Raw genomic sequence first — 24,354 nt, forward strand, 5'->3', positions numbered from 1 at the left:
ATTCCAATTAATCTCTAAAAGTCACAATAAGAAAAATCAAATGTTTCTTTACGGTACAAATCTTGCGATAACCTATCAATTGACACAAGATTAATACACAATTTTAGAGCATATAATATATATTTTAGAAAAAAAGTAAGACTAAACTTAATGATGCCCTTGCATGCAATAGTATTGAGGGTACCATCTGCAATAAGAATCTTTTTTTTAGTTGAAAATGGAGCATATGTATGAAAATATTTAAAAGTATTGATCATATAATTTGTAACTCCTAATTTTACAATTCAAGAATTCCTAATTTTACAATTCAAGAATTTTCAAATTGTTGATCTAAAATATTTAGTTTATGTTAAGTAGAAGCCATACTTTGAGTGTGTCAATAAATAGGTAACTGTTTGTTTCTCCAGGGACACAATTCGAGCCCTTAATATTTCAATCTCTATTTTGAATTCACTAAGATTTGAAGTTGCCATGTTGGGATTTGGAAGACGTGGCTGCATGAGGAGAGAATCTGCAGCTTCCAACAACTCTGGTTGTGCACTGAGTCATTGAGTTAAGTTGGCGAACAAATTCGGATCAAGAACTGCCCTGAGTCATTAAGTCAACTCGCTGAATCAACTAAGACCAAGAATTTACTGGGTCAACTCACTAGGTCAACTAGGACCAGAAATTCACCGAGTCAAATTGGCTTAAATCTAGGCAGAAGGCATGGGCACAGTGGCGCGCCAAAGCAGATCAGTGGCTATTATGCACGCATTTGTGTGCAGGACGTCGCAGAGAGTCAAGCTAGGGTTCTGGTGACAGTGACGTGCTAGGGTTGTGCGCTTGTATCTGCCTTCTGGATTGTGCAACAAATGGTGTGGTGTTTGACAAGAGAGGGTTGCATGACGGATGGTGTCGCAGTCACGGCCACATCAAAGAACTTTGTACAGATGAAGTGCGATAGAGAGTTGCGCTTTGCAGGTGATCATGTTTGGTTTGACATAGAGTTCTGATATAGAGTTGCCTTTGCGAGAGAGAGTTGTGCGACTAGGGTTATCACAGAATGGTGTGGTTATATCTGGATGTGCAACTAAAGACGACTACAATTGAGGGAACTGAGCGCAGTTGTGTGATTGCATTAGGAGTTTCCGCGTGGCAGAGAGGAATGTAGAGGGAAGTGGTTGTAGCAGAGAAGTGGTATGCAACTAAATGCGCGGCTGAGAGGCGGGCGAAAAAGGTCGATTTGGCTGCTACCGGTGATCAGCGGTAGTGGTTAGCGGTTGGTCTACAATAGCCAGCTATAAAGATTGACCTAATCCTTTTAGAATGTTTCTTATCTATTTCGCGATAAAGGCCGAATGGGATTTGTAGCTAAAGCTATTGTTTCTTTAACCTAAACTTTGAAACCATCTATTGAATATTACAATTATATATATATATATGTATTCTGTAGGACGGAGAAAAATATAGACAATTAATTATAATTAATTATAAAGAATGTAATTAACTCTTATGCTCTTTAACCTAATTTGTCATCTTTTTAATAATTATTTTCAGAGCAGTTACAACTGTACATTCTCCCTAATTTTTTCCTATTATCCTAAGAGATTGTTACACAAATATCCACTTAAATATTGTAGTTCGTACACATAAAATCTAGAACATGAAGAGCAGTTAATCTGCAGCAATTATTGTGAAATTTTATCCTAATTTCCAAGTTTAAAAAACTACCTCCCTCCTTATCATCTTCTATCTTATCCCTCAACTAAATCATAGGCATACTTAAATACATAAAATGCAGAATTATTATACACAACACAACATATTAATATATGATCAGACACGATATAATATCTAAATATATAATTAAATTTCTCTTCCTCTTTTGAGCATCTTCTTGCTGTATACACCTTAATATCCCCTCCCCCCTCCAAATTGCATTTGTTATCAAGTGAAAAGAAAAAAACAATCTGCTTCGCAGGTCTTTCGATTCATGTATTTCAGGTGAGGAAAATCAGCAAGCTCTAACAAGAAGAGACCCAATGTATCAATACTTTATTTTGACTTCCCAATGTAAGCATCGCTCCTTCCATCACTTCTATTTGTGGCAATGCAGAAATTTTATTTATTTATCTTTTTTTGAAATAAAAATGTATTAGTATATTATCATGGTACTAAAAAAAAGAGGTAGCAACCTATTTACAAAAGATTTACAGTAGTTAGCATATCAATGACAATCCCAAAATCCTCCTCACTCATCATATCATGCCCAAACAAATTTGTCCCAAAATAATTAAAACACCTATCTCTTAATTTATACAATCCTACTTCATACAATCCTACTTCTTTCCCCTCAAATGCTCTTGCATTTATTTCCTTGCAAAGAACCCAAAAACCGGTCAATGGAACCAAAGCAGTAACGTTACCATTGATTTTAAGCCCATCACAAGCCCAAATTTCATCCCTAACATTCCCAGTCAACCCAATTAATCCCCAGCAGCCCATAAATTATACATCACAAACTATAGGCCACGGAGCACCATAAAAATAAGTGATTGCAAGTTTCTTCTGCACACATACAAAGGTAGCATCTATTAACAATAACCTGCCCCCTCCTTTTTAATTTGTCAATAGTGAGAATATTTTACCTGCTTACTTCCCAAGCAAAAAAGGCCACTTTAGGAGGAACTTTAGAATTCCAAATTTGCTTAAAAGGGGAATCCCAACTGTCATCCCCATCCCCACCAACCAGCATTCTGTAGTATGACTGGACAAAAAAATTGTCCCTTTTTTTCTAACTTCCAGAAGACCTGATCCGAGCCCTCTTTCACATTCTGCTTCTCCAAAAGAGCCAAAAGTTCTTCAAACTCTTGAATTTCCCAGTCATTTAAGTGTCTATTCCCTCTAACAGACCATTCGACACAATCATTGCAAATCCAATATGCATCAGCCATGGTACATTGATTTTGAATGGGCAATCCCAAAAATTCTGGGAAACCTGTTCTGCAGGCTGTCATCACCAACCCATTTGTCACATCATATATTTTATTCTTCATCGTCTTCCACTTCATTGTGCTAAAATTGCAACTGTGCTTCTGCTCCCAAGTAGAAAGAGGCCAAGGAGATTTTTTCTTCTTTGGCAGTCAATTGATGGTGAAAAATCTGCTCACATTTTCCTAGCCACGGCAAAGGATCGTGACACCTGCCGAATCGAGAAAAATCCAGTTTTTTATAACGCGGCATAAGTAGGTGCTCTCGCACTGTTGGTCTGTGCACTGGGTAGCACGGTGCTGAATGCACAAAGGCATTAGGTTAGTATCGTGTAATGCGAGCAGGGAAGTCTGTTCATCCTCGCATGTGGTAAGGGTGTAAAGAAGAAATCTATGGGGAGATTCCACTAGTTTTTTCCAAAGAAGCATAACCAAATAAAGTATGTAAACTAAAAAATGCACTCAGTGGACTCAAACAATCGCCAAGAACATGGTCTGACACATTCGTAAGGGGGATGATAAGTGTGAGATATAAGTAGACTCATGGAGAACACACTTAATTTATCAAACACTCAAAAACAAGGAGAGTTACAACTCTCCTAATATATGTTGATGACATTATCGTAACAGGAGATTATGAGAAAGAAAAATTGATCCTAAAGCAATACTTAACAATATAATTTGAAATTAAGGAATTAGGTAAGTTGAAGTATTTCCTTGAAATTAGGTAAGTGGAAGTATTCAAAATCCAAGATCTTCATCTTTCATCAAAAATACATTCATGAAGAATCAAAAGATACAAACAAGTTAGCACGTAAACTAACTAGTACTTTCATTGATCTCAATCATAAATTGGAAGCGGTAGAAAATATATACTAGAAGATGAAGGGATATACCAAAATTAGTAGCGAGACTGATATACCTATCCCACATAAAACCAAATATCATCTATGCGTGTTATGAAATTCATGCATGGCCCTAAAGAAATTCGCTTACAGATAGCCTACAGAGTGCTGAATTATTTAAAAAGGTCACGTGAAAATTGGATCTTGTTTACAAAAAATGATAGGTTACTTCTATAAGTCTATATGAATGCAAATTATACAAAGTCAATAGTAGAGAAAAGATCTACCATATGTCATTGTACCTTTCTTGGGGGCAAACAAGTTACCTAAGAGAGTAAGAAACAAAATATAATTGCTATATCAAGAGTAGAATCAAAATTTTAAGAAATGACCTAAAGAGTATGTGAACTATTATGAGTAAAACGAATTTTAGAAGATCTAAAAATCATGTGGGAGAACCATATACGCCTATACTATGATGGCAATTAAGGTATTAGCATTGTACATAGTCCAAGACAACATAACCGAATCAACTATATTGAGTTCGATAGACACTTTATTAAAGAAAAACTCAATAGTGACCTAATATAGATTTTATACATGTCTACAAATTCACAGTTAACAGATGTGTTGACTAAATCTTAAGCAATCCAACATTTCAGATTATCATTAGCAAGCTAAGGATGAACAATATTTATTCCCCAGTTTGTGTAGAAGTGTTAAAAAGAGTATATTTTGTGTAAATTAGGTTAAAAGGTTATGGTAAAATACACCTTATATAATTAATTGCCTATTTCTTTTTCTATCACAACCAAACCTATATATATAAGACTGTGATATTCAATGAAAAATATATTCTAATCATTCCTAACGAAAATCTTATCAATTAATGATATCGTTATGATTACTTAATTTCATAATTCATAAATCTGAATTGTATTAACTGGCAAGTGAGACAATTTTTTTTTTTTTTGGAGAAATTAATTCATAAATCTATGTTGTTCGTAATTACCATTCACTTGTAAGCATTTTTTTTCTATATGTAGATATAGATAATATCTTCTTTTCCTTATAATAATAATAATTGGGGCGGTTTCTTGGGGAAGACATGTATAAACAAGGAGGCATTAATGCTTAACAGTAGTTACTAGAGAACTACAAACAACAATCTCTCAAGCAATCATTCTAACTAAAGAAAAGCAGGAAAAGAAAAGGCAACCAATTGAGTTCCTAGCCAATGGATTAATGGGCAAGAACAGACTGGAGTATAAAGATTTTAACTTAGGTACTCACAACATCACCGCTCCATCTAACAGCAACATCAAGGGCTTCACCAACCACTCCACTGAATTTTGGCCTGAGTACTGATAACATACCATGGCCTCTTCTTTTTGGAAGATTAAGCTGAATTTCCGCCTGGAAAAACAAGAACTAATTATTCAGGATTTTAAGTCTAGATCAGAAGCAATTGCTTCCTACTATTAAATAAATAATCATCATCACTGCAATTGGAACTGAAGTATTAATAGCTAAATTGGCACTTCAAACACAATAGCTGGCAGAGGTTCCTCAACAAAATCACAAACAGTTGAGACTTTTGATAGATTTCAAAAAACCACCAGTACTGTTCAACAAAATCAAGAGAAATATATAAATAAATAATTTTAAGGAAGGTTGTGGGCTTGGATGGAGTTTGGATTTCAAAAGGGCTGCATAGGAATACCACCATTTCAATCTCCATGCCCTTTTTGTGATTGATTAGTGAGGGAAATAGGATGGCATTGGATGGAGAGGGAAGTTCAGCACACTCAACCAAAGAAATTGTTCCATATTTCCAAGTTTTGGGTAAGGGACAATTTGAATGTAAATGATGTGTCTATAAGGAACCTTATAGACCTTATAGGCCTTTATCAACTTCTAGATCTTGTAACATCTCTTATGCTTTTGTGTCTTTAAATTAAGTTTGTTCACAATAAAAGGAATAATGTTTTCTTTTACTGTATTTTCCTAATTGTTCTGTTAATAAATTGACTATTTTATACTAAGTTGTACATTCTCTTTCAAACCTATCTAATCTAGAATGTGGAACAAAGAAGGAAACATAGAGAAGAGGATTTAAAAAACCCAGGTGGACACATAAGCTTACTCTTTGTATTGTTCCCCGAAGTGAAGCAAGCTCCAATTCATCAAGTGGTAAATGGCGTACCTATAACAAATCATGAATGTGTAGTAAAGTTTAATAATCTAAACTTGCAAAACTCTTTTGATGTCAAAACCAGGAGAGAAGGAACTGATTCTACTTAATATATTCACCTACTAATCTCAAGATAAGAAAGAAGAGCCTATTCATCAATACTGAGACTCCTTAAAAGTGAAGATCTTTGGATACCTCTAAGGTAGCGGAATGTTGTGGTTGAAAACAAACATTAGCTCTTAGTTGCCCTTTTTGAAGAGAAAAGGATAATAATTTTCCATTTGATGAGCTCTCATGAGAGCTAGGCCCCAATGGCCCTACCAACTCCATTGCAAGACTTTCATCTGGCCTGCCTGTCGCATCCAACTAGACACCCACGAATTGTGGACGGTTAAAAATAAATTAGTAACAATTTATCAGGGTTAACTGCATAGATAATGATCTGTATTCAAAAAGGAAAAAAAAAAAAGAAATGTGGAAATACTTGAGAGAAATTAGATTTCACATCATAATAATTGACATGGTTATTTAATTTTTATGTTCAGTCCAATAATGAAAATAACAGCTGAGGCCCATGCTTTATGCTGCAAAGTATTGGTATGTCTTATACACTCAAGTAACGGTTAAACTTTTACTTTGGCAGATGAATGGGGCACAAATTTTCAATGAAGCTTCAGAAATTGCAGCACAAAAGAAGAAAAAGAAAAAAGTAGCAACCTTTCACTGAATGTTTATAATTTCCACATGCCAAGCCCCCCAAAAAAATACATGCTTAATCAAGAATTTTTGTTCTGTGGGAGAAATAAGATGGCAGCGCATGCCTTTCCAAAACTCTTTGATGGTCATGTATCTTGTGTCTTGGAACTTTTCTTCTTCAGATATCCTACCTTTTCACTTTACTAGACTCCTTTTCATCCACCTCTAGTACCAGTCATAAAGTCTTGAGCTGAGACTCCTCAGCGGTCAAGACTTCTAATTCTTCTTACAGCTCCATATCCATAGTCCAAACAATCGCAACTCTTTCTTCTCTCTTTTCTGGAAAGCGATTCTGTTTGGACTACAATCTTAAATGAGGGTAATCCTAAAGTATCAACAAAGCATCACATTATTGCTTATGAATAAAACTATAAGATATTGTATCCTTATTCAAGTATTTCGGTAACCCTGTAATTGTGAATTGTGGTTTTTCTCTTTTTTCATGTTTTCTTAATCTAATCTACCATGCTACATCAGATACCTTCACACTAGTGCCTCTTAATAACCTGCACCATCTCATTGATCAAAGTAAAATCAGGAATCTCTGTCCTTGCTATGAAAGAATTCTTTTGAAATTACTTCAAGAATTTGACCCAATCTCATGCATAAAAGGACTACCAATAATAGTTAGGAGTTAACTGATAGGGACTTATCAAAGTTCAAATGACAAAGCCAATTCAGGTTTTATACGTAATTGCTAATTCATCTATTAAGCTTCTCTATCGAATTCTTCACGTACATTGCTCCTTAATAGAGCTTGTGCTGTATTGAACAATCACAACCACCATTTAAATAAGTATACTATGTTGGAGGGCTTCAAGCCATTACCTTGATCCGCTCACGTGAAATGGTCAGCAGTCCAGCCAATTGAGGTGCTACCATCAATTGATTTAGCTTGAGCCCCGAAATTGAAATCTCACCTACAAGACTTTCTGCATTTCCTTTATGTGCCAGTTGAACATCTGGCATTTCTTTATCAGGAACAACATCTTGTTCATTATTAACACAAGGCTCCAGAACCTGACCTTGAAATTTGATCTTTCCAGTTGCCTTCAAATGCACAGGTCTTGGTGAATCAAATGGATAAGAAGAGACCAAGTTGAAAAACTCAAAACCACGCATGCGTAGGTCCAACTCAATTCCTTCAACAGTAAATGGTATGGCAGTTCTTTTATGGAATTCTTCTTGGGATATCCAGTATTCATCATGATAAGATGTTTGGATTTTTGTGTAAAAATCAAAAGCAACTGAAGAAGAATTAACAGTGATATAATCGTGTGATATCACAATATCCCCTCGAGCATCACTAAATGACCCTTCAGCTTTTGGTGCAATCCACTTGATATCAAACCGCCTATGTTAAAATCAAGAAACCATAATCTAATTAATTTATAATTTCCACGAAAAAACAGAAAAATGACACAATATAAATCTTTAACGACAAGAACTCTTAGAAAGCCTACAAACTTACGGTCTCAAAAGGGACCCGGAAAGCTTTGTCTCTCCACTTAAATCACCTAATTTGAGGGGTATCAGATGAAGATAATCTGGTATGTACCGATGTAAAATCTTATCAAAGGAGAAATTTCCAGAGAAATTTACATCTAGTGCTGTATCATCCACCTCTCCCTGTAAAAGTAAAGCTGTTCGCATAAGAAAAAGAAAATCTTGAATGATGAAATCTTTCATTCGTTTAATTTCAGACATTAAGTGGCCACTCATGCAACTTAACTGCACTCCCTACATTGACCCCAAAGAAAACACTGCAACAACTTTTCTCCTTAAAGATTTGCCTCTACACAAAATGGAATTTTTAATCGAGAAAGAAAAGTAGCTAATAACATACCTCTGGGCAAATCCATGCATTCCCTGCACCCCTAATTTCTCCACCATCAACAAGTGTAGCTCTAATTCCATACAAGTCAGCAACCTATTGCATGCAAAATAGATTTTCCAAAAATTTAAAAGAAAACTGGTGTTCAAAAGGAGCTACAACTATCTCGATATGCACACAACGAAGAACTTACATAATTTTTTTTTTGAAATAAAAGAAGAGAAGATGTATTAATGTGAGGTGATAAGGGAGCAACATCCATTTACAAAAAAATTACATGTCAATTAGCATTTCTACCATAGAACCAAGATCTTTAAAACATTTTATATTATGCCATAAAACAGTAGAGGCAAAATAATGAAACTATTTATCTTTGATACTATTAAAATCTTGTTCAAGACCCTCAAAAGCCCTATTGAGCCGAAATAACGAAGAACTTACATTATTATCAGTGTTAAATGTGAAATTAGCAGAAAGATACGAAAATGGGACACGATCAAATGCTGCAACTGCACCAGCCTCTTTGCTTTTCAGAACTGCTTCAGATGCAATGGATGCAGGGACATCAGAAATAGAATGAGCAATCTTCCTAGATACCATTCCACTTCCCACAAATACAGGAGCATCCAATGGGCCTTGACAGTTAAAGACAGCAGTTACATAACCAGCCAACTGCAGTCAGGAGGAAGACAAAAATAGAAATAGCTAAATAGAAAAAATAGAGTGGTCAAGATGAGAACACTACAGTTTTTGTGTAAGTGACACATTACCATATACATACACAGAGGTATTATAGTACATGCACATATATACAATATAGATATAAACATATATATGTAGACCCTATACACACACACACATCTAGATGTATCTTGTCTAATGTGTATTTATGTGTATCTATGTAAATATATGTGAGTTGTGTTTACAAGAGTGTTATTTTTCAGGATGACTTCAATCAAACAAGGAACTGAAAACTCACTATAAGCAATAAAGATCAACTTAGCGACAATAGCGTTAAATGAGAGGGAAAATTGGAAATCGAATTATTAAGTATAGAATTAATCAAATACAGCCATGTATTACATACTGGGAACAAAAGAGGCTTCATCTTGAATGTTTTCATCAGAGCATTGACTTCAACAAAAGGAACCTGAAAAGAATTTACCATAGGAATCAGATGCAAGCAGCAGAACCACACAATTTCAAGCAGCCGCTTATAAAAGAGAACACATTGATTTGGGAAGATCAAGTACATTTCAGTTTTTCTTTTTGTTATGTACTTTCAAATCTAAATTGAACTTGAAACGCTACATATTTCCTATACAATATAACAGGGAACATAATGACAGGATCTAAACCGTAAAGGCAAACCAAAGATTAATCACTCTAAATGACAGGAACATTTTATCATAAAAACTTATTGTCTTAGAATTTATGAATAAAGAGGACAAAGGAACATGTCAATACATGCCAGCAAGTTCGAGTTTAAAGTGCAATTGTGTTATATTAAGTTGTTGACTGCAGATCTGACTTCTGAGTTAAGTCTGATGAACCATATTTGCTATAGCTGAAAACCATACATTAGAAACAACACAAAGAAATTCATTTTGAACAAAGGAACTATATTCATGGCATCCATTTCAACATTCACACTCAATTCAATGAAAATTGAACTCCAAATGCTCAATGGAATTTGAATTTTATCATTCCAATTCCACTTGCAATTTCATTTGAAATTGAACTTTTATTCTCTTAAATAGAACTTTTTTCCTTGCGAATTTAATTAACTATGAATTTCCAAATGAATTCTACAAAAATAATTCATATGTTCCAAACACAGCCTTAAGCAACTTTCTGTATTCTATTTCAATAAAGGCAATTCTAAAAAGCCCTGATTATCATCTAGGAGACTAACCTAAACCAATTCGGATAGGTTTTAGACTACAGTACTGCATGGTATATCCCTAAAAAAGTAATGACGGGCCCTGGGAACCAGTCCATCAACAACAAACGATGCTTCTGTCCTTGCATTGTGAAGAACCAAGGGCAAAACACACCAAGAAGGAAAGACCACGGTGCGAGCACTGCAAGAAGCCTGGACATACTTGTGACACTTGCTGGAATTTTCATGTAAAACCCCATGAGTGGAAGCGAAAAAGCAAGAGGGAGATATGCACAAGTCATACTACAACCGAGGAATAACCAAACCAATTCAGCAAGGAACAGTTGAAAATCATTCAAAATCTGAGTGCTGAAGCACAGATTTCTTTTACTCCAAATTCCAACCTCTCGGCAACAAGAAACGTCGCACACAAATGTATTTTTTTCAATAGCACTCAAAACTTATAAGATGGAAAAGAAAATTTATGGATAATTGATTCTGGAGCCTCCGATCGTATGATTGGTGATGTACCTTTTATATGAAATCTCACTACTTATCATGAAGACTTTACTATCAAGATAGCTGATGGGTTGGTCTCAAAAGTGATCGGTAGAGGACCTGTGGTTCTCCCATAAAGCTTGACCCTCAATACAGTTTCATTGGTTCCAAATCTAGGTTGCAATCTTTTCTCAGTTAGTCAACTTACAAGGAAAAGAAATTGTGTCGCTACATTCACTTCTAAATGTTGTATTTTTCAAGATTTGACTTACGGACGGATGATTGGCAATGCTTGACTTGCATTTGGAACTTTACATGCTCAATACAGCTGATTCTCATGATAATTTTCCAGCCAAAGGTAGAGTGTTTTTCTCCCTTGAGAATAAAGATAGTGAAATAATGTCGTGGCACTATTGATTACGTCATCCAAATATCTTGTACCTCAAGAAACTTTTTCCTGCGTTGTTTAATCACAACTCTATTGAATTTCAATAAGAATCTTATCAATTGTCCAAACATGTTCAAAATACATATTCTAACCAACAACATAAAGAATCAAATCTCTTTTCAGTGATTCGCAGTAATATTTGGGGGCCATACAGAGTCAAAACTTTAACTGGAGCAAAATGATTTGTAATATTCATAGATGATCACTCGCGTCTCACTTGGGCATTCCTCATGAAGGAAAAATTTGAGATACATAACTTGTTCAAGTTTTTTAATAAAATGGTGCAAACTCAATTCGACACAAAAATCTAAATCCTCCATACAAGTAATGCGAAAAATTATTTCAATTCGATTCTTGGGGAATCTGATCGAAGAAGGAATTGTCCACAAAAGTTCATGCATTGAAACCTCTCAACAAAATGGAATAGCTGAAAGGAAAAATCGACATTATTAGACATTACACGAGCTATCATGACCCAATCTCATGTTCCAAAATTTTTTTGGGAGGATATCATAATCATTGCAGCCTACTTAGTCAACCAAATGTCTTCCTATATCCTACGATTCCAGAAAATATGTCAAGTCTTCAAAAATTAGTATCCATCAGCACAACTCATGTCATCAATTCCTCCAAAGGTTTTTGGGTGTTCACCATTTGCTCATGTTCCTCAATAGTCTAGAAGTAAATTTGAACCCAAAGCCATAAAATGTATCTTCCTTGAATATGCATTAAACCAAAAAGGAAATAAATGTTACTCTCTGTTTACCAAGAAATTTTATCACTTTATGAATGTTACATTCTTTGAAATGAACCATTTTATTTTAAAATGATATTTAAAGGGACAATAGAAATATAGAAGAACATCCTTTTTGAGAATTCAGGAGCAACAACCAAACACAAAATCCCAAACCTATTGAGTCAAAAAATGCTCCAGCTCCATCTATTATTTCCCCATACACCACTTCTAGTCCAGAAGATCCCTCCCAAAGTATTTCCCCAAACAATGAGAAAGAACTCTTAATATACTCAAGAAGACAGAAAGCCAAGCACCTTTAGAAGAACAAATGCAATAAAGAACTAGTCATAAAGCTAGATCAGAGCCAATCTAGGAAGAGACACAATCAGGTAACACTTTTGGTAAGTTTATATTACAAGATCTCGATTCACCAATTGCTTAGAGGAAATGAGTTATGTCTTGTACTCATCATCCTATTTGCAACTTCATGTCTTATAAGATGTCACATGAATATTGTGTTTTTGCCACTAAATTCACAGAAATTCATATTCCTAATAGCATTGAAGAAGCCATGCAATACCATGAGGGGAAGTAAGCTATTACTGATGAACTCAGGAGAAAAATGGTACATGTGAACTCGTTGAACAACCTCTGGGAGAAAACCTATGGGGTGCAAGTAGATCTTCACTATTAAACACAATGCCAGTGGTACCATAGACTGATTCAAGGGGCATTTAGCTACTAAAAGCTATACTCAATCCTATGTGATTGACTACCAAAAAATATTTGCACTTGTTCCAAAACTTGACACTATTCGAGTTCTCTTGTTATTGGCAGTGAATTCTGATTGGGAGTTTCATCAGTTAGACATCAAGAATGGCTTTTTTAATGGAGACCTAAAAGAAGAAGGATACACGAGATCCCTAAAGGTCTCAAAGATCAGACTAATTCAAACAAGGTTTGTAAGCTGAAGAAAATCTCTCTATGACCTCAAGTAGTTGCCCAAAACATGTTTTGGGAGATTTTCTAAGCCTGTACAAAAATTTGGATATGTCTAATGTCAATTAGATCATACTTATTTGTTAAACATATTCTTGGTGGAAAGATATCTATTATAATTGTCTACATAAATGATATTATCAAAGTCAGAGACCTAGGAAACCTATAATACTTACTCGGAGTGGAAATTATAAGGACTCAATCAAGAACTATAGTTTCACGAAGAAAGTATGTCCTTGATTTACTTAAAAAAGTAGGAATGTCGGATTGTAAACATGCATATATTCTAATGGAAGCAATCACCAAAAGAAAGGGAGAAGGAAACAATATTCTATGTAACAAGTGAAAATATCAAAAGTTGGTTAAAAAACTCATCTACCTCTCACATACGCTACCATATATTGGCTTTACTGTTAGTGTGGCTAGTTATTCATGAATAATCCTAATAAAGAACATATGAATCGACTATATCATATTCTAAGGTATTTAAAAAAAACTCTTGGAGATTCAATCAACTATCAAAGTGTTTAGTGATGCAAATTGGGCAGAATCTGCTACTGATCGAAGATCCACTTCATGATATTAGACTTGCGGGAAAATTTGATTACCTGGCAAAGCAAAAAGCATATAGTGATTGCTTAGATATTACAAAAAGGAATGGAAGAACTCAAGTGAATGAAAGGGAGTCTATGTGACCCCAAAGCAGCTCTATGGCTCGTTTTAGGTATTACAAAAGTTTCTTATCTCAAAAGTCTAATTGGGTCCTTCTCTAGCTCTTTGAAATCTTTCATATGGCAAATGGGACATCATCTAAGTAAATAGCTTCCCTCTGTGTCTAACTGCCTTGAAAGTTTTCAGCTGGAAGCCACGAACCCGAAGAGGAAGAAAAGAACCAACCTACCATTCTTTCTAGCTTTGATTCTGAGTAACCTATATGACTAATTAGGGACAATCTCCTTAGAGAGACTAAAAGACTCATAAAGTCTTAATGTGTGATTCGTTCAATTTAAATAGTTAAAAAATTCACTTTCTTTCCAAAGATTTGTGAATTAAGCCATGACCTAGCAACCAGAGGCCCGATAGAACCTCCTTTTATGCCCACGTTTGAGTACTCCTCAATAAAGACAGAAGGCCTTCAACTCAAGATTTCAATCCTTTTTTTCTTTCCTTCCCCCATTCAATAGCTAAGTCAAGCAGTCAAGCAGTAGAGGAGAAAGCAAGCAGCTCCAATATGCACTAAAGTCTCTTGTCGCCTTCTAAATTCTAACTAAATTCTAGTAAGTATCATTTTTATTGAGATAAAAAGAGATAGACTATAAACGACATCTTTTATGTCAATGAGACCAACGAAATATTAAATGAATGAAATTGGGGTATAGATGGAATGTAATTATAATAAAATATAGCCACTTTGAATAGAATATGACATTAATCGTTTTTCTCGAATCACTCAAGTATGATGGATCAAGGGGTTGATGGAAAGCTGCAAAGATGACAAAAAGAGGCGCTTAACTTTTTGGTAAAACAAAGAAAGAAGTGTGTTATACTATGTATTACGAAGGCTTAGCTCTAGCCCACTGGATACGTGAAGAAATGTAGTTAAAACACTTATTCAGCAAACTTAATGTTCAAACAAGTGATACCATCAATATGATATATGATAACCAAGCTGCTTGCCAAGAATACTCTTCATCATGACAAAATGAAACATGTGGGGATAGATAGGTACTTCATCAAGGAGAAGATAGAAGGGATATAATTAACATCTCTTAGATACCTAAAAATCAAAAGAGAGCAGATATTCCGAATAAGGCATTGCCAAAGGCAAAAATTGAAGATACGAAGCTTACTTGACATTTATAGTCCAAGCTTGAAGGAGAGTATTAAAAATCGAGTAATTATAGTTGTTATATCAAAAATATTTACTCCCTAATTTAGAAGATATGGCACCAGGGCTAACCAAATCTCTTTGATTTTGTCTATCATTTATTCTGGAAATTTTCTCACTAATTTGGAAGAGTTTTTGTGTGCAAATATGGTAACTTTTGTATTATAAATACAATCCTTGTATTATTATCAAAAGCAATGAGGAAAACAAACTTTTCATTCTTCAATTTCATGCAGAGATTGGACAGCTATTCTTTTTTGTGATTATGTAGCCTGTCTCTTGTTTGTTTAGTTTTTTAGGAGGATATCAAATCCTCCCAATTTTTATCTTCTTTCTGTTAATATATTTCCTTCTTCTATCATATAAAATTGTTTAGATGGATTTTTAGCTTATTAGAAATTAGAAACTTAGAGTTTCCTCTTTTCCAAACAACCTACAAAGTAGCTAAGGGGATTAAGAGAAATGAGCTTTCCCCTTCTCTTATAATCCAGCTACCTGCTAAGAAATCCCATCTATTACAGAGCCAATCATCACCCAATTCAGATACAAGAACTTGATGGCAATACATAAAGACAAGAAGAGAGGGGCCACCACAAGAGGTGGTCAAGAGATTATGCAGTTCTCTCTTGCACAAATAACAACCATTTACCAAGATCTTTACTCTATCCCTTTGATTATCAATGGTAAAAAATCTCCCCTTAACAGCCTCCCAAGTGAAAGAAGCAATTTTGAAGGCGCATTCAACTTTCTAATAGACTTCCAAGGAAATACTGGCTAAGCTGTGAGGAGATGAAGAGAGAGGTACAAGTAAAAGGATTTCACTGAAAAAGAACCACTAGAACTCAGCTTCCAGATTGGCATCATTCTGAAAGGAAGAAACACTGCACCTTGAGAGGCAATGAGGAAATCTACTATACTCGTCCACCTCTCGGTCATTGAGATTCTTGCTAACGTCCACGTCTGAAACCACCAGACAAATCAAAACCAGAATGAGGCCACTCAGTGAAGCCTTCTTTCTTCTAGAAGAGAACACGAAATGGAAGAACTTCTTCAAGATCCCCCTACCATACCACTCACCAGTCTAGAAACAAAAACTCTCCTACTCGACATAACCCTCAAATGAAAGCAGGAGTTCATATCATCCCAACCAGCTTCAATTCTCTTCCATAAGCCCATTCCATGAGGATCTCTTGAAGTTTTGACTCTCCAACCCATCTTCTCTAACCCATATTGTGCCATAATGACACCCCAACAAAGAGCCTGCAAAAACATAAATCTACAAGGTCATTCCCCAAGAAAGCTTTACAAATGGTACAAGGGATCTAATACCCAGACCATCTGCGAAAAGGTTGCTCAACAAACTCCAAAGCTGCTAAATGAAACTTTCTCTGCTTGTTAAAATCACCCAAAGGAAATTATATTTAGAGAGACTCAGGCTTCTTGTCCACAAAAGAAAGAATAGGGAACAAGCAAGGACAATAAATGAGCAAATTAGTCAATGTACTTTATATAGGTGCAAGCTATTCCTTGAATAAAAAGCACTGTTTCCACCCAACAAGTCTCCTCTCTAATTTCTTGTTTTGAGGTTTTATTAAATTATCTTGTCCTCTCTTTTGTCATTCTTGTTCTTCTTAATCTACCACTTCAAGCTATTATTCCCTAGGATCTTCACCTTAATCCCCTAAAATTACTCCTTTTCTTTCTCTGTCCTCTATTTTTCACCTCTATTGCTCTAATATATGTTCTATTCTGCACAAGCTAGCTTCAAACCCAACTTGTCTTACCTCTCCACTTGAGCCCCATAATTCACAACTCCTTCAAAACAATAATAACACTTAAAACAAAAACTGCCTACTCTGAACCAATGACCATTTTTATTTTAAGAGAATAACTAACAAAGTAGCAGCTCTACTATTCCATCCAGAAAATAATGTTATTCTCAAATTTGATAAATTGAATTATTGTCTCTGAAACACTGCTAAAACATCATCTCAACTCAGGAGGAATCTCACACTGTACCTGGCACATTAGATGAAACTCTCCTTCATCAGGATGAATGCCAAAATCTCCAGAAGCCTCTAAAGGAACATTGCCAAACCAACCACTAGCATTATGTAGGAAAATTCGCTGACCCCGGAAACACAAGCTGGCAGATATGTCCTGTAAAAATGGATAAATAGTACAGTGTATTATCTTCAAACTACTAGCACCAATAATAACTCACATTTCAGTTTTAATCTAATAGATTAAAAAGATTATGATTGCAAATACATCCGATGCAGAATGTACTAGCTCCAGATTATCTAAATAAATAAGAATACAAAACTATTACACTATTTAAAAGTAATATATATTTTTTTTTTAGTATTTCGTTTTTCTAGTTTTATTAGTAATAATATTTCTTGATCGTAATAGTATTAGTATTTAGAGATCTATTCCTATTTCGGAAAGTTTAGTTAGTAACTATCGAAAAAACTTTCTGTAATCCTACTTTTAAGAGAGGTTCACTTATTAGATAAATACTTTGGGAGTTTCTCAATTTTCTAGTTGTGTGATGCTTAAGACTTCTTAGATATGATAGCTAAATTTTATCTCTAAATAACTAAGTAGGCAAATTAACATAAAGCATCATATGAGGATCAATATAATCATAGGAAGAAAAAAAAAATTGAAATTCTGTAGTCTATTGGTGGTAACAACATATAACATTCAGCCTAAAATCAAAATGAACAGAGGAAAGCAAATAGGTGATAGAAATGTGAGAATAGAGGAAACCACTATCTGACTTGGAATCCATGGAAAGGTCTTAAAAAAGTAACAGTGTTTATTTTGGAGTATTAAGTATTATGTAGCACTTATTGTCAACTTATTCGCATCCTTTTTTTCATATTCTATCTTCCTTTAGTCTGTTAGATTACAAACAAATAATTATTATTTCTTATTAAGGTAGGTCTTGAGCTTCCAACCCATTGAAACTTCACAATCTTGTCTTGTTCTTGACCCATCTGTTGCCCATGGTTGAATGTCTTCACAATGTTATTGACTTTTCAGCATTTGGTTCTGATTCACATGCTAAGGATCATTATTCCATTTATACAAAAAGCATGCATGCAGTGGCTGGAGTCAGAAAATTACTTTAGGGGAAAGAACGATTTTTTCATTGAAGATAAATTGGGATAAGGAGCAAAACATCCATTAAATATTTGCATTACTTCTTTTATTTGCAAACCTCCATCAAAGACAAATTGATTTTTTCAAAAATTTATTTTAAATCTATACATTCCCTATATACAAACTTATAGTATTTGTATACACTTATACTTTTTCCATATACTTGCAAATATGATATTTAAACAGGAACCATTAATCATAATATTAATTAAACCACAGTATTTTTAACATTTTACAAATATATTTGCATTATTAGTTCTTTTTTAATGAGTTTAATAAGGGATTACAAGTCATGCTATACAATAAATCAGATAAACTAGTGGAGCTGTGGGGCCATGCCTCCTACCGCTCCTGATGATAATCCTTTTTTATAGCTTAAACATTTGGATAATTGGTGATCAAACTAATTATTTAATATTTAGCTTTACATCATCTCACAGGATAAAATGGAGTAATTTGTCAACCTTGGAATTAGGAATGAATTTAGAAATTTTAGGTATCACAACTACAAACAGAGATAGAAAACAAATAAATACCTTTTTTTATAAGAAAATGGAAGACCATTTTAACACAGCACCATAGGGGTGCAAACCAAATAAGAAAGGACTTTACAAAGCTATCAAAATGTCAATAAGGTCCTGCAGATCCTTAGAAGAAATAATAGAATGGCCCTCAATCAAAAAACACAGAGCTTGGAGCTACAAGTTTTTCAACCAATCAAAAGTAGTTTCTACACCCTAAAAAATCCTTGTATTCATTTCCTTCAAAATCACCTAAAAGATATAAGATATAAGATCTTCTTATCACTCGTTTTTTAAGATAAGAGAAAAAGATTTATTAGGACGAAAGAGAACAAATACAATGCATACCCAGAGGGTAAAGGAGATTCCCTAAAGAATCATTAAAAGAAAAAGAAAAAAAAAACAAAGTGATACAGCCCTATAAGCTACAAACAATAGCATCTCAACTACGATGAAGTGATGAAATACTAGTATTATGATAGTGTCCATGCGCTAAAGGCCAGATGATAACCAAAAAGGTAGCTCTGTCCCACAACTCATGAAAAAATGTGTGATAGTCCTTAAAGATTCAACGATTTTGAGAGAGCCATAAACACCACAACCTAGAAAAAATAGCCCCTTGCCAAAGAGGCTTGATATTCTTCTTGACCTCTTCTCCATGAATAAAATAGCATAGAAGAGTTTTCATATTTTTTTTGGGGGGGGAGGGGGGGATACCGCAGTTCACGCCAAAACACTGTCCAAGTTAGTCCAAATCTTCCAAATAGTGGCACAATGTAGAAGCAGATGAGAGTGAGCCTCCTCCTCACTGAAGCAGAAGCATATATTCAACTCTGTGTCATAACTCATGAAAAGACGTGTGATAGTCCTTAAAGACCCAACTATTTCAAGAGATCCGTAAACACCACAACCCAGAAACATAGCCCCTTGCCAAACAGGCTTGATATTCTTCTTACAAAAAGGCTTGAGTATCCTCTCTCTCCCCTCCTTTTCATAGTTGTAATGGAATCCCTCAATGGGCTATTGGTTAGGGCGAATGAGCGCTTGTTGCTGAGGGGCGTTCCCGTTGGTAGGGGTTATAATTGCACGGTGGTGACTCATCTATTCTTCGCTGATGACACTTTAATTTTTTGAAAACCTGATTGTAAAATCTACTACATTTGAGATGCATCCTTCTCTGTTTTCAAGTGAGTTTGGGGCTCAAAATAAACCTCAACAAATCTGAATTGGCGAGAATTTGAGACAGCAGTGATGCGGGTCCTTTTGCTAGAATTTTGGGCTGCAAAGAAGTAAAATTTCCTTTTAAGTATCTTGGTGTTCCATTGGGGGCAAAATATAAGGATCTCTCTCCTTCGGATCTGATTATTAATACATTTGAAAATAAACTTGCGGGTTGGAAAAGAGGTTTTTTATCAAAAGGTGGAAGATATACTCTCATCAAGAGCACCTTGACCAATTTACCAATCTATTATTTATCTACAATAACTATACCGGTGAAGGTGGTAAAAAGATTGGAAAGTATTCAATACCAATTTTTGTGGGATGATCGCTTAGAGGAATGCAAATATCATTTAATCAATTGGGATGATATCAAATTACCGCTTGATCTTGGGAGCTTGGGTGTGCGGTCTATAGTTAAATTAAATGAGGTCCTTCAAGGTAAATGGTTATGGAAGTATTAGGGGAAAGAAAAACGTCTATGGAGAAGGATTATTGAAGCTAGATGGGGTGAGCAGCTGCATAGAAATAGTGATGGCAGAATTAAACTTCCTCATGGGCGTGATTTGTGTTGGAAAATTTTAATGTTGAAGAATTCCCTTCACCAGTGTATTAACTGAAAAATTGATAGAAGCAATAGAATTAATTTTTGGGAGGATGATTGAATTCGCAATGGGAGTCTTAGGAGGAGATTTCCAAGAACTTTTAATATTGCCCAAACGACTATGGTGACAGTTGAGGTGTACAGGGTCTTAAATGGTAACATTGTCTGGTGTATTAAGGTAAAGCAGAATTTAAATGATTGGGAGGTTGATAAATTTGAAAACCTATTAAAGTGTCTTGATGCTTAGCAAATTTGTGACAGGGCCGATCAGGTTGTTTAGAAGTTGGAAAAGAATGGAAAATTTTCTATTTCTTCTTATTACAAATATTTATGTGATAAGGGAGCTGTGAACATATTGGATTTTCCAACAAAGCTAATCTGGAAGACAAAAATTCCACTTAGAATTTTTTTTTTTTTTTTTTTTTTTTTTTTTGCATGGGAGGCATGTTGGGAAAGAATTCTAACTATGGACAGATTGAAAATCATGCGGAGAATCATTGTTAACAGTTGCTACTGCTGTCTTAAGGCTGAGGAGACGTGTAACCACCTAATTTTAAGGTGTCCCACTACTTGTAATTTATGGTGTAAGATTTACAGTTTGTTAGGGATCAACTGGGTAATTTCGGAATTGGTCGGGAGGGAGATTTGGGCTTGGAATGGTTTTTATGTAAAAAGAGATATGAAAAACATTATTCCTTTAGCTGTTTTTTGGGTCATTTGGAAAGAGAGGAATAAGAGAGTTTTTGATAGTGTTGAGAATAGTTCTAATAGACTATTAAACATTATTCCTTTAGCTGTTTTTTGGGTCATTTGGAAAGAGAGGAATAAGAGAGTTTTTGATAGTGTTGAGAATAGTTCTAATAGACTATTCGATAGATGGATATATTTATTTGGGTCGATTGTGCTTAGTCATGATATCATTAACGATATGGATTTTCAGGGTGTCATTGACACTTTAACTTCTATGTAAATACTTTTGTACATGGGTGGTACTATCGCTCTTCTGGTATCATGATTAATACATATTTTATAATTTTTATTTAAAAAAAAATTCTTCTTGACCTCTTCTCCATGAATAAAAGAGCATAAAAGACTTTCCACATTTGGGGGGGTTTCGCAGTTCAAGCCGAAAACACTAACCAAGTTAGTCCAAATCTTTTCAATAGTGGCACAATGTAGAAACATATGAGAGTGAGCCTCCTCCTCCCTGAAGCACATAAAGTATATATTCGGATAAGGCTCAATGTGGTCAACAAACTTGAAACATATTATTAGCATTAAGCTTCAGAAGCAATTCAAGAGAACACCTTTACCTTTAACAGAACCAAGCTATCCGAATATCTTGGCAATGTGAAATTAGCTAAAAGAGGGCATTATCTGTAATGTGATCAAAGAAAGACTTAATGTTGACTACAATATTTTATTATTTAATTAATTGAGATTATATAATTAAAATTCTATTAAAATAGTAATTTTTTTATATATAGGTTAATAATTCTATAAATATCTCAGGTGTAATAATATAAAGGGTGTGCAAAAATCAAGTTTATATTTTTTTTTTAAAATCAACATGATATCAAAACCAAATAAAGTTATTTTAGGGTTCTAATTTTAAATTTTCCTTCAAACCTTAAAATAACATAATAGGATGAGTTAGTGCCTGTGTATCAAAGATCTACTCTCACCACCACTGATCTGTCTCACCACCGGCCTGCCGCACCTACTCCGGTGGTCCTTTCCGAGTGCGTGAGTCACACACCCCACCGAACAGGGAAGCGGGTGAGTCACACACCCCGCTGGACAAGGAAGTGTGTGAGTCACACACCCCGCTGGACAAGGAAGTGTGTGAGCCACACAGGCCGTTGGAAATCTTCTCCTCCAGCTTGAATCAACCTTATGGTGTGCGCACGAGGACCGACTTTATAGATTTGGTACATATTCCCCTTTATTGCACAAACCTGACCACATGGGGACAGCTTTTGGTGATCCAGCGCAAATTTGCTTCCTTCACGCACGAGCCGCTTTGACCGGCCTTCTCTAATCCTTTTTCCGGGACTTCCGCGCGTGTCTGCATCTGGTTTCACGATACTGGCGCCAATCCGGTTCTTCTGTGTCCAAGCTGCTCCGATCGACCTTCTCTGGTCCTTTTTCCAAGCATCACTGTCACTGCTGCCGTGTGCGCCACCACTTCTTTGCTAGACCAGTCTGTTTCCAGTCACTGTCTTTAAAGTTGCAATATATCTCTTCGAAACTTAGTTTGTAAGTTAGGTATATGTGATATCTTTACACCAACTTGGGAGGAGGTGTTAATTATAATATTTTATTATTTAATTAGTTGAGATAATATAATTAAAATTTTACCAAATAGTAATTTTTTTATCTGTACGTTGAGAATTCTATAAATATTTCAGGTGTAACAACATAAAGGGTATGAAAAAATAAAGTTTATATTTTTTTTCCAAATTCACCTACATGTATACAGATTTGATGGCTCAAGGACCCAAGTTCTATTATAAAGTAGAGGAAAGAGATGAATTGCTCCAAAAGTTCTAATAATGAAAGAAAATCGGAGTCTCCCTATGGGATGGGTGTTGGGTAAAGTGGAAGTTCCAAGTGAAACTTCCTTTGCTATCAAAGTGAAAGTGCATGTATGGCCATTTTGACTGGGGGAAATGTTGTATAGTCGAGGGAACTTGGAAGCTAGTGGTTGGTCTCCCACTCAAGTATCTTCTTAGAACAATATTCTAAACCCATTTCTCACTTAAAAACGAGTGAGTGGAGCAAACAAGATTTGGACATAGGAGATGGATTTCCAGGAACTACAATGAGTAGTGGAACTTGCAGTGAAGACGTCCCAATCTGTCCTTTCCTCTCCCATGGATGCTTTTAATCACCTAATGCCAAAAAGAGTTCAGTTTACGTGAAAAGCGCCAAAGCCATTTAGCCGGTAGAGAGATCTTTTTTTTTATCTATATTCCCAATGCTCAATCTCACTGAATTCTTAGATTGACAAAAACTTTCCACCTCGCTAGATGGTCCCTACTTTCCTCTCCCCCACCAGCCAATAAAATTTTCACATATAGCCCTCTAATTTCTCGGTTATCCCACATGATTCTGAACATAGACATAGTAAAGACAAATGATAGATAGACAAGAGTGGATCAAAGTGACCCCCCCCCTCCTAGTGAGAACAACCCCCCCTTTCCAACTCTCTAACCACCTAGTCGCTTTACTCTCCACCCTATGCCAAAATGCACCTACCCTAGTGTTTCCTCTCAAGGGGACACCTTAGTAGACAATGGACCAAGCTACCCTAAATCAACCCACGGACCACACAAGAAAGCTGATAACTTCATCCTCCATGTTAAGATCAATCAAACCACTTTTCTGCAAGTTTATACGGGAATAATCGAATACTTCTCCCACATTTTCTATCCTAATCCAATAGAAGACTTTCCACCATTAGGATTGAAAATTAGGACATTCATATATTAGCCTCTCCTATATATTATACTGTATTTTTCTCTTTAATATATGAGAATTACTTCCTGAGCAAGAAAGTCTCCTAGAAAGTTACAATTTCTTTGTGGAATTCCTCTTTCTATGATACAAAAAGATTGGGTCACTAATTTGAACAAATTCTTCTGCTTCTTTTTAGCTTTTTAATTTTTCTTCCTGTGTCTTTCTGGATAGGTTATCGTACTCAGGTTGTAACTGTGCTTTTTTTGTTTACATACTTATTTTTTCTTTTTAAAATAAAAAAGAAAAGAAAAATTGTAGCCAAGCAA

The 24,354-nt window shown here is 35.2% G+C and overlaps 1 protein-coding gene across 3 annotated transcripts in view; it reads right to left on the minus strand.

Moving 5' to 3' along the window:
- EMB2410 (embryo defective 2410) overlaps positions 1-24,354 on the minus strand; it is a 58,518-nt gene that overhangs the window by 15,151 nt on the left and 19,013 nt on the right. For 2 of the 3 annotated variants that reach the window (XM_088208184.1, XM_088208186.1), the window contains exons 5-13: positions 17,072-17,212; positions 9,689-9,751; positions 9,043-9,273; positions 8,614-8,697; positions 8,239-8,396; positions 7,596-8,121; positions 6,207-6,377; positions 5,964-6,023; positions 5,111-5,233 (exon numbers count right to left, since the gene is read on the minus strand). In XM_088208184.1, the coding sequence (XP_088064310.1) occupies positions 5,111-5,233; positions 5,964-6,023; positions 6,207-6,377; positions 7,596-8,121; positions 8,239-8,396; positions 8,614-8,697; positions 9,043-9,273; positions 9,689-9,751; positions 17,072-17,212 (1,557 nt within the window). The remainder of the gene's footprint in view (positions 1-5,110; positions 5,234-5,963; positions 6,024-6,206; positions 6,378-7,595; positions 8,122-8,238; positions 8,397-8,613; positions 8,698-9,042; positions 9,274-9,688; positions 9,752-17,071; positions 17,213-24,354) is intronic. The other variant, XM_088208185.1, reaches the window with a different exon arrangement.

Source organism: Carica papaya, chromosome 7 (genome assembly GCF_054855325.1).
Source record: "Carica papaya isolate Zhongbai chromosome 7, ASM5485532v1, whole genome shotgun sequence".
Classification (NCBI taxonomy): Eukaryota; Viridiplantae; Streptophyta; class Magnoliopsida; order Brassicales; family Caricaceae; genus Carica; species Carica papaya.